Source organism: Protopterus annectens, chromosome 1.part1, assembly GCF_019279795.1.
Source record: "Protopterus annectens isolate FY-2018-M chromosome 1.part1, PAN1.0, whole genome shotgun sequence".
Taxonomy (NCBI): domain Eukaryota; kingdom Metazoa; phylum Chordata; order Ceratodontiformes; family Protopteridae; genus Protopterus; species Protopterus annectens.
Genome location: NC_056726.1, coordinates 343,293,086 through 343,305,235, shown reverse-complemented (window position 1 = coordinate 343,305,235; position 12,150 = coordinate 343,293,086). Strand labels below are relative to the sequence as shown.

At 38.1% G+C, this 12,150-nt stretch overlaps 1 protein-coding gene across 2 annotated transcripts in view; it reads right to left on the bottom strand.

Moving 5' to 3' along the window:
• Positions 1–9,564: 9,564 nt before the first annotated feature.
• Positions 9,565–12,150, bottom strand: part of STARD6 (StAR related lipid transfer domain containing 6) — a 466,390-nt gene continuing 463,804 nt past the window's right edge. For both annotated transcript variants that reach the window (XM_044075145.1, XM_044075136.1), the window contains exon 7: positions 9,565–9,730. In XM_044075145.1, coding sequence (XP_043931080.1) covers positions 9,577–9,730 — 154 coding nt within the window. In that variant the 3' untranslated portion in view covers positions 9,565–9,576. The remainder of the gene's footprint in view (positions 9,731–12,150) is intronic.

Below are 12,150 nucleotides of genomic sequence, written 5' to 3'. Positions count from 1 at the left end.
ACATACTGATGTGACTGTTTTGTTGTTTGAATAAGCCTTCCACTTCAACACAATATACAGTGTGTTCTCAGAAGATGACATTATAATGTCTTGCCCTGTAATGCAGAATTGTTCAATTTACATGGAATGGTAGTACTCATAATTACTGCTCATGCTGAGAATTTATCGACAGAGACAGAGAGAGTGTTTGTGTAACTTTCTTCCACTGACACTCCCTAGTTTGTATTAATTGTCATATTTTAAACATACTTTAATAAGCCATTTTATTATCAGTCAAAAAGCATGCATATGGGACCACTATGGGCTGAAATTGAAACAAATCTTATCATGAAGTTACACATAATCAAAATCTGCCCCCAGCACAATAAGGAGTTATTACTAATTTTAATTTAGTTCTAATCCTGAAGCCCTTCTTGGAGGCAGACTTGTCAATGTGATCTTTTTTCCCCCTGGAAAACTACTTCTTGTTGATAATGCACTGTTAGATAAACAGCTAATGAGATTAATTCTCCCTAGTCTTTCCTGTCACACTAGCAGCCGATAAAAATACATTACGCCTGGCTTCATGGTACTGAGAGATGGAGACCTGACTGTGACTCATGCACCAGATTTTGATTATCAGCCACGGCACTGGAGGAGCCAGGAAGGGAGTGGGAGAAGAGAAAGGGTATGGCCCACTCACCTCTACTAAGGGTAGGGTGGAGTTTTTTTGCACTTGGATAGACAAAGGGTGGTATGACTCTGTTGGAAACTGGAGGGACCACTGATATTACTGTGGGTGGGAGATGGGTGGGCTAGGCTGCTTGGAGACAACACCTCTTGCGGATGTGAGGGGGACATTCTCTGCATTCAGACCATTGCAATTCATACTATGGTGCCTCACTGGGTACTCAAATAGGTGAGTTAGGACTGGGGAGGAAGTAGAAAAACATTGAATCAACCCTCATGGCTGCCTAGATGATGACCCACTTAGTTGTCTCTCGCCTGAAAGGAAACACATGATATGAATAACAGATAGATCTGTTGGTTGACAGGCAATATGACAGTGGCAAAAAACACCACAAAATACATATCAGTGCAGACTACTGTGCTCACAGTCTGTAGTGTTAAACCACCCTTGCACCCTTTCACTATACAGTGATGAACCAAATCTCCCAATAAAGGGAGTGCACATTGCAGTTGACCCCCCCCCACACACACACACATACATTTACATCACTGTAAATTAAATATACTTTGCAATCAAGGGCAGTGAGCTGAAAATGTCTGTGAATTGCACAGTCCATGGCATTGGTGCAGTGAGCGGCAGTAGCCATGTGTGGAAGGTCCCCCATATTAAGGTGATTCATGTCAATGAATCTCTGTAATGTATGTATTGCATACATGCAACAGTAGACACCATGACTGTACACCACTAAATACATTGTTTCTGAATACCTTTATTATTTTACTGGAGTAGGGTAATCAAAGAACTCAAAAGAATATACATTAGTTATATAATTACAGGAGTTTTTTCAATGTGACCCCTTTCACTATACTTATTGACATGTCCTTCATCTTCCTTGGTGTTGGCTCCCCCACCTCTTCCCTTTGTCTCCAGATGAGATGCCAGGTACTCTAGTGCTCCTCTATAATTGGCTTCCTAAAGAGAACTCTTTGAAACATGATCTAAGATAAAGAACTTAACAAAAAGCTGGATTACTCTCTTATTCTAAACTTAGTTAATTACATCTTATATCACTATAACCACTCCTTAATAAAGAAAAAGCAAAATACCTTATGTATGTTCACATACAGCTTGGTGACTACAGGTGTGTCCTTACAGAAATAATTGTCATCAAAACCTATGTCTTATGAATCATTGTGTACGGGTCACATTCACAAGATCTACGAAGCCTTGCCTTATAATTGCCATCTGATTATGTTGTCACTGTAAATGACATGGCAGTAGATACCACACTTTAGTTCAGAAATAATGGGAACAACTTAGCTTAGGGGCCTTCATGTTACTTATGTTGTGGATGGGAACCCTATCCCATTACTGCACTTACACATATAGGAAAATACTATCACAAATGTGTATAAGAATTGTTTTCTTCAGTAACCTCTAACCAGAAACAACAACAAATCTACAAAAGTATCCACTTTCTCGTACATGCAGCCAAAATGCACTGGTGGTGAGGTCTGTTTAAGAAACTGTCTGTACTAATTTTCTCAACATATATATTGTCTAAAGAAACAAAACAATTGTAAAATAACAGATCCACTGTCTGAGAAAATCACAGAAAATGTTCAGTCCCCTATATATAAACATACAGTGGCTCAAAGCAATGAATTTGGAAACTCAATGAAAAAGTCAAAATTATCTGCTTAATAACAGAGGCAATCAGATAATTCTATCATTGAATTAAGTCACTGAATGTAATAGTAGCAGTGATTCCAAATAATTCCTTCCACTTAGATATGTGTTTATATGTGTGTACATATTTTCATCAAGGAGTGTTTTCCTCTATAGGGGATGAAACCAGTGCTGCTGCTGATCAAATAGCAGTTGTTCAAGTATTGCCAGCTTTTTATGTTAGAGATCGCAATACTGTTGGCACCGGGGAACAAACCCTTTTCCACTGTAGTACAATCTCGGAGATGGAATACATAATTAGCAGGGGGTGTGGGGGTACAGGGAGGCTTAACCTCTGCAAACATATTTATTTATTTTTTGATTCTTTGTGGATTGAGTCAATGTGTTGGCACTGATGACTTTGCAAATGATGACTCTTGCTGTCAATCAATCTTTATGCATATATATATATATATATATATATATATATATATATATATATATATATATATGTATGGTTTACCTCCAAAAGGTCGTGAGGGGTTTGTGTGATGTCTATAATCTTGTACCACGTATTTTCGAATGGCTTAAGTGAGACTGCACTATGCCATTCGGACAGATAACATCATGTTTGAATTTGGGATTCCACCTATTCATTTTCGACATTTTGCCGTGAAAACATTCCATTATTCAGTTATTACAGTTATATATATATATATATATATATATATATATATATATATATATGTATATGGATCTAATTTCTAACATCGGAATGCCAAAATCGCGAATAACACTGAAACTTTAAAATAATGACTTTTAAAACTCTGAAACTAACTTAATGAGAAAGTTAGCAGAAGAATTACTACTAAGTTAATTGTAAATATTGGTCTATGACTTTAAAGATTTGTTATACGTGGCGGACATTATGTATGATGCTCCAGGCACGATCGGCAATGTTTACTGAACAATAATCGGTTATCTTGTACATGCCTTTTTGTAAATGTAGTGCAATCTGAGAGTTGGTATATTTAATTTGCAGGGAGTGGGGGGGGTCATACACATATATATTTATAGATATATATATATATATATATATATATATATATATATATATATATATATATATATATATATATATATATATATATATATACACACACACATAGGTCTACTTCACTTCACCGAAATCCCATTTCACTGACACTCATTTCACTGAGACCAAATTGCCTAAAGTTCAAATTACTGAAAAGTCATTTCACTGAATCTCATTTCACTGAATTGTAAGCTATAGACTTGATGTGGCAGTGTGTGCAGTACTGTGAGGCAAGTGAAGGGTATATGCTTCTTAATGCTATCTGCAAAACGACTTTTTCTGTTATTTGCACTTACTTTTTCTGGCCTGCATTGTTCAATTTGTTCAGAATCGGATTCGAACTTTACAAAAAAGATGTTAGTGGAGGTGGTGTGGCAGGCAGTCACATGACATGATGCATAATTGATGACGAGCCTGAAACCCCTCCTTAAACTTTCTAACTGCATCAATCATTGTAGAAGACTGCAGGTGGATGGTGGAGAAGAGTATCCTGGCTGACTGCTGGCTATTCATCTTATGGTGGAAGGACTGGACTTTGGACTGGACTGGACTGGTGTTGGTGTTGGACTTGGTACAAGAAGAAGAAGGTAGGTTGGTGGTTGCTCCTGATTGAGTCCTTTTGTACAGTCTCATACTGACTGAACACTTTCAGGGAGTGTGTGTGAGTGTGTGATGCTCTGAATGCAGTGTGTAAATGTGTATATTCCCTTTCCCTCCCTACACCAAAAATCCAACCCTCAAATTGTGCACCAGTTACTGCCTCCATCACAGTGTTATGAGCTGCCTTGCCTGCCTGCCATCTTGTTTTCCTCGTGTGTTCCCAGAAAGATGCTACCAACAGAATAATGAAGCTGGATAACTGTGCTGCTGTGGTCCTAGTGGATGTTACTGATTACAATGCAAATATAGATAAATTGGTAGCTAATTCTTCTTATTATTATTATGCAGATATACATTTGACTGATGTTTCCAGGAAATATGATTAAATTAGTGATGTTTTAGTGTTTAGGGCATGGACTGACTTCAAAAGAATCGATATAGTATCCCACATATCTCAAGGACAGAGTGTTTAAAAATGTAAATATACACTTTACACTGGATCGACTACATTACAGTGGAATCTGATGATGATGGAATGAAAACAGTGGCAGACCTTTGCAATTAAGCTATGATAAAGTGATAATTATTTATTCCAGGGATAAAATTAAATGGAAATTTTGGGGGGTGACTGCTGGGTGACCACTACCTCCTTTTCTTGCCCTATAATTTGGCAACATACTGAAAGTTTTGAAACATGATTAGAATAACTATTGGTTTTGTTCACATATGACATTTGATACAAAGTAACGCCCTAACTTGGACAAGTTATGAATGATGGTCCTGAAATATGTAGTGCTGTTTATCAAGATTAATTTTTTTTTCTGTGACAGTCCAAAATGATGAGCATTGGTACCAAATATACCTCTTCTGTGGAGACATGATGGACCGAGAAATATAAATCCATTCATATGTTTAGTCAGAAGTTTGATAAAATATTTGACTGCCTGGCTGATCTTCAAAAGAGCACTGTCAGTGAAACCAGACAAAATGCACATACAGTATTTTACTCAATGCTTGCTCTTCATGCATATTTCTTATTTCTCATTCCAGATGTTGCAATCTGTTCAACTTGGTAAAGGTTGAACAACATATCAACAGTCTCATTGAAATAGACCACATTAGGAATGACAATCTCAGTAAGGCAAGAATCAAGATCACTAGCAGATAAAGCCATGAGTAAAAAAAATGCTCCTACTTAAGCCTGAACCTTAACTTGCCTCCTGACACTGTATAAACTGTACACTGGAATTTATACTGACTGAGTTTATAGTCATTTAGAAAAGTCATATGGAATAAAAATAATTTATTAAAACATTTGATAGTATCACACATTCATGTATCTTTACACTGATCGATTACATGACAGTGACCATGAAACAGTGGCAGAGCACTTTGCAATTAAGCCATGATGAAGGACAAATTATTATTTCAGGGAAAACTTCAATGGGAATACTCCAGGGTGACTCTGTTACTGCTGCTACTCTGTTTTGCCCTATAATTTGGCTCCTAGAAAGCAACAGTGTGTAAAGACCTCTCATCTTCTTTGTCAATGATTTAAAACTGTAGAGCTCAGAGGAGGAACTGAAAGCACAACTGCAAGTCAAAGCAGGAAAACTGCAGCATCAAGAAAACATCAGTTTGGTACAAGAATGTGTACAAATATTTGGGAATGGGAACTGATAAAACGATCAACAATAAAACATGAGTAAATGAAAATCAAAATTACTAAGGAATACTTTAGATGATTTAAATGAATCCTGAAAACAACATTTACATCTAGGAACACAATTCTTCCTGTCCTAAATTAATTTGTTTGACTGACCTCAATGTGTTGCATAGATTATATAGGAAAACAAGGATGCTCTTACTCTCCAAATGATTTATAAAAATCAGTGCATACCAAGATTATATATTTTCCACATTCTGAAGAAGGGATATTAAATGAGAATAAATCTAAGATACATGACTTCTCTGCTTTTAGTAGAAATGGAAATCAAACCAGAAAGAATACAAGGTGATAAATGCATAAATATATCTGCAAGTATAGAACACTTCTGGAAGAACCTCATGCTATTCAAGAACAAAAGCAGGAATGGTCAAGGCGAGGTGAATTCAAACCAAGAGATGAAAGGTCAATATTGGCGGCACAAGATAGTGGACTATCATGTACAACAGAACTTGAAGTTGAACACCTGAAGGACACTGTATACTGACAAGCATAATAATGTGGCAAGACTGTTGCACTGGGCATTGTGCAAACATTATGGTACTGAAGTGGCAAAACACTGGAAACATAAGCTGCAATTTAAGCATCATAGAAAATGCTAAAGCCTACATCACATGGGATCATCCTCACCAACAGCTCAAAAGACAGATGCTAGAAAACCAAATATTAGTGGTCCAAGAGAAGAAGACAAAAGTAGCATTGATCATTGAACTCTCCATACCCACTGACTACAGTGTGTTATGTACAGAGTGACACAAAGTCAGACTCATACTATATCAGGATTTGCAGGCAGAAATGAGAGCAGTGTGGAAGAAAGATACCCAGGCAGTTCCAGTAGTAGTAGGAGCAATGGGTCTTATTAAAAAAGAATATACATTCGTATTTAGACATGTTACCAATGAATGTAACTCCATACCAATTGCAGGAGGACTGAGGAGTCATTACTGGGCACATTCATTGCAGGTACTCTGAAGAGCACTTTGGCAGACATCAATGATTGATGACACAGTACTGATTTTGTGAACTTTAATCATACTTTGATTTAGGAATGCAGTACATTCCTGTCACGATGCTAGAAACCCAAAAGATTTGCTGTATCCACTTTCTAAGGAGGTACTACAAGGTAGGTAGGGAGATTTATGTGTGTCATACCTGTCAAATGTACAGATTTTCAGTGTCCATATTTCTGCTTTATATTTTTAGTCTGTTTTTTTGGTGCAAATCACTGGGATGATGAGCTAACCCTTAAAGTTAATAAATAATGACATGCATTTCAGTTTCAGACTTCATATCATTCAGAAAATGCATTCTCACACAAATCCTTTTATTCTAGCAACTTTCTCAATGTGTTCTAGTTTTGGGCCTTGCACATTACTTGTGCTATGAGATGAGATTGACAGGTAGGGGTGTGTGTCAGAGGAAGGTAGTATACCCCATGGGCGTGCCCTCATATCAGGTTTTTGCAGAACGTCCAGACTTTTGCCTCATATTCCACCTGAAAAGGATTGCAGTTGCTAATTAGTGACATACATTTTCAGTTTTACGTGTCATATCCTTTAGAAAAATGCTTACTAACACAAATCCTGTTGTGTTATTCTAGCAACTTAACTTTATAAGTTCATCAGAGCAATATTTTTAATCTGTCCCTGTTTATTTTAGGCTTTGTCCAGATTTCTTTTACTAACAGGTTGTGTGTGTGTGTGTGTGTGTGTGTGTGTGTGTGTGTGTGTGTGTGTGTGTGTGTGTGTGTCTGAAATGACCTACTTAGAGTTAACAGGTGGAATTTATTTTCAAGGAATTGAGAGCTTCAAGGGAAGAGAAGTTTACTGCTGCTCATCATGCTAGGTTTGTAAAAATATGCAACTCTTTTGTTTAGCAAATGGTATCATTGTAGTATAGAATTTTAATGCAGTGTTAGTAGCACAGTGGGTTGCATACTTGCATCTTGATACAGAGGGCTGTAGCTTCTACTCCCACAGCGTGTAAATGTGTATTTTAAAGGGGATGGGGTGTTGCAGTCCTGTCCTGAGTATGTCCCTTTGGTGCCTAGTAACTATGAACCTCGTTTTCAGCTTGTCACATATTCCCTGTTGCAATATACCAGCTTACCATTTCTTTTAATGTAACATATGCAATTTATTCTTCTAGGGCAATGAGCACTACATTTGTAGATGAAACACTGAAATGTATGTTTTATAGCAACAATCTCTTCATTAGTTTCAGATCTTTGTAATGTGGAATTCAGATGACTTCTGCAGACTGCAGAGATTGTGCATATGGACTAATATCGGTGGATTATAATGATAGAAGTTTGAGTGGCCTTTTATGTTTGAAATGTTCTGAACTAGGCAGTTTGTCATTACTGGTTCATATGTTTTGAATTGTTTCACTGCTTACTGGAAAATGTTCAAAACTGTAAATTTAAAATACACTCTAACAGGTGGTGCAGGTGCTGTACAAGGGATATAATTCAATTATAGGTTCATAGGTAGGTACTAGGCTATTGGCCCTAGGGCCTATATAAGCCTAGCCAAAGGTACCCTGACTTTCGCCACCCAAGAAAATTATTTTCCTGTGCCACTGTCAAGCAGAGTCACAGAAGTGATCCCCAGGGTGAATTTCCTATCTCCCATCAGGAACATGAATCACCATACTTTTGCATGGGCCTAAAAATTTGTGCATTTGATATGCTTTGAAAACAGCCCAAAGGTAAACTTAACCTGCCACTGCCCAGATGCATTCTCTTTAAATGTGGGTTTCAATGCTGTTTCAATCAATGTGAGTTTCAAAAGCAGAGAAGTTTTAATGCTAAGTCTGTTTTCATTGCAAGACTGTTGCTTTGTTTAGTAAATGTGAAATGTGTTTCTGCTATAAAATTTTAAATAAAAGTTGTGAATTAAATCCAGATATCTGTAATCATTGTAGAAGTTATGCATACTGATAGATTTGAACAGTGTCTGTGGCAAATGGGGAGAAATAATGGGAAACTGGAATGGCTGTGTGTGTATGTGAGGGACTGTGGGGGCGTGGGCTAGGGAGGGGTGGTGGGGTAGGGGTGGGGCTATGTGGGCGGGGCTGCATGGGCGGCTCTGGGTTTTGCACCCCCCTGCAAAAAATCCTGCGGGCTCCCTTGTATATGCCCTCATCCCCACTGTAGTGCAACCTGGAGTTAGTATATATAGTTAGGGGAGTGTGGGGGGCACAGAGGCTGTGTGGTGAGTAGCCCCTACTTAGTTTGGTTTTATACCATCTAGTTTCTGTTAAAAGGATAAATAAGTAGTTTTTAAGTTGTGGAAGGAGGTAGGCTTTACTTTTGTGAGTTAGTCTGTCTTTGGTTTGCCATTTAGTCTTGTGAAATGTAGCTTTGCAAGCTGTCAGTGAAATGAGTTTCAGTGAAATGATGTTTTTCATGGAATATCACTAAAACCTAGAAAAATGTGGCTAGCAAAGGAGATTTAAGGAGGATATTTTCTGAAAACAAGATACACAGGTAATGGTCCTTCACTCTGGGATAGCTTAATTTTAGCAGGTGATAAGTCACAGGTTGGCAAACACTTTGTCTGCTATGACCACCTCAGTCTATTCTTTAGTTTTTGTTAAGCTGATGGAATACGTCAGGTTAACTGTGTTTGTATCAGGGGAGCTTCAGGAAATAGTCTATAAAAGAATTAAGTCACTTAAAAATGTTACTATGTTTTTAAGGAAACATAGGACTTCTAATTAAATAAAATAAGATCAAAATGCAAAAAAGAGAAGCAGACATAATCTTTCCTTAAATCATTGTACAAAATGAGCAGACTAGAGTAGTTTAACATATTATGCTGTGCCACGTAGAGTCTTTAATCCATCTCGTACATCACTAATTAAGGAAATTAAGTTATTAGGCACTGCTGCTTCCACTACAGAATGTGGCAGCATTCCTCCCAGTTCAGGCTGAACAAACACCATTATTTTGGAATGTGCAGGATTTCTGCAAGAAAAAGAAAATGAGACAAGAATTAAACTGTGATCTTCCAGTGGCTTCTCAAGTTTTAAGCCAGTGGCAACTAAGACCATTTAATCATTCCAAGAAAGACTATGAAAAATATACAGTATTACATTTTTGAGTGTCTTATGTGAAATACTCACCATAATAGTAGATTACAGCACTAGTATCAGTAGGAGAACTGACAAAGTAATGTCCTTATCAGAGCTGGTCCAGCACTAGGCGACTTAGGCAGTTGCTAGTTGTTTGTTGGCTAGAAGGGCCCCAGCTGGCCACAACAATAATTTAAGCAAAAATGACAAGTTTTTTCCATCTTATCTTGCACATGTTGCCCTGCATGTGTACTGCTCTGAAAGTGGGTGTACACAGAAGAATGTGCAAGATTTTATTTCCAAAGTAGTGCCATTACAACTTGACTGGATTTAATTGTTTTCATAGAGTAGCAGGAGACTTGCCTTTTGAAGTGGATTTGCAGCAATGTCATAGTTTCTGAAGTGGGAATAGATAGCAAAGCAACTTGCAGGTATTTGTGTGTGCTGATATTTCATTTCAGCAGTGACTGTATTGTGAAATTGTGTAGCAGGAGACTTGACTATGCAAAGAGTGCTTGTGTGTGTGTGTGTGTGTGTGTGTGTGTGTGTGTGTGTGTGTGTGTGTGTGTGTGTGTGTGTGTGTGTAATGCCCCTGTTAGAAAGGGCATTTTGGTTAATTACCTTGCTCAGACTCAAACCATGTACCTTAGCTACAGGTGACAACAGACTTAATCCTCTATACCGCCTACCAGTTGGCTGACATATTCAAAATGGGTACTTTTGTCATTTATTGGTGTATGCATTTGCTTCACTGCAAATTGGAAGAAACATCCCAGGGACCAAGGTACACTTACTCTGCACTGGCCAGGTGCATTTTCAATAACTGTGAGATTCAATGAATGTCAGTTTGAGTTTTAATGCATTTTAAATGAATGTGAGCTTCAATGCATTTTCACTGATGGGAGCTTCAAGAGAAGAAAAGTTTACTGTTGCTTATGCTAAGCTTGTTTTTAATGTGCAGCTATTTTATTTAACAAATGGCCATTAGTGTTTTTGCTATAAAAACTGAAGTAGTGTTAAGTAGTGCAACAGGTGGCATACTGACCTGTAGTGCAGAAGGCTGTGGGTTCTACTCACACATCATGTAGATAGATCGCTGACACTGCAATGCAGTATAAGGTGGGTGCTGCACTCCATGTAGATAGATCGCTGACACTGCAGTGCAGTATAAGGTGGGTGCTGCACTCCATGTAGATAGATCGCTGACACTGCAGTGCAGTATAAGGTGGGTGCTGCACTCCTGAGTGTGTTATCTTTGGATGAGATGTTAAATCGAAGCCCCATTTACCTGCATTGATGGTAGGTTCTGTAAGATCTTTTACATGTACCTGAGCTATTGAAATGAGCAGGGGGAACTTCCCCAACACCCTTGCCAAATTTCCCCTAAGCTATTAAAAAAGAGTAGAGGAAAGTTCCCTAATACCCTGGCCAAATTTCCCATGTAGTATAAGTGCCAAGGGTCTTGAAAAGAGGCTACTAGCCTAGTGGGACTAACATAGGAAACAGAGGATAAATAATTTAAGTTTTAAATGTAAACCCATATCTCTGTCATCATTTCAAAAATAAAGAAGAAACTAGTATGCAATTTGACAGTTTTCAATAGTGTTTAGGGTAAATGGGTAGCGAGACAATGGGACGTCAGAAAGGCAGGGGGAGAGGCCTGGTCCATTAACCTGCCTAGGGCCCCTTTTGATCATGATCTCGCCTGAACCTTATCTGACAGACAGTTAGCACTGGGGATGAAGTCTCTCAGCTTTTAAATAAGCTGCTCTTTGCAGTCAAAGGTAAAAAGCTTGATTCCTTCCACCTCCATTTGTCTATTGTGTGTGTCTGAACAAGTTATCAAACAGAGACAGATAGTGTTCCTGGGTCATTCTCAAAAAGGGATGACCATGAACAGTGGGCTTAACTGGTTAACAAATGAATAAATAAGTAAACCTTGCATCCAATAGGTCAATCCTGAGCTAATGTTAACAGCAATTTGTCTGTGTCTATATGTGTGTAAATGCATCTTATTCTTTCCCATACTACTTACCTCATAAACACCACACACATAACCCAGCAATGCAGCATCTCTGTAGGTTCCTAGGTTCATAGGAGATTAGTGGGCTAATGGCTCAAGAGCCCTTAAAAGTCTGGTCGGTTTTACCCACATCTTACCCAATTTTCTATCCAGAGGAGAAAAACAACAAGGATCAGCATGCAGGGTTTTGACAATTTTTAGACTGCTTCTGTCCATAAGGGATATGGGTGCCATCCCAGGAATGAAATTGTGATTTCCCATCCTTTGGTACAAATTATGCTTGAAAATGG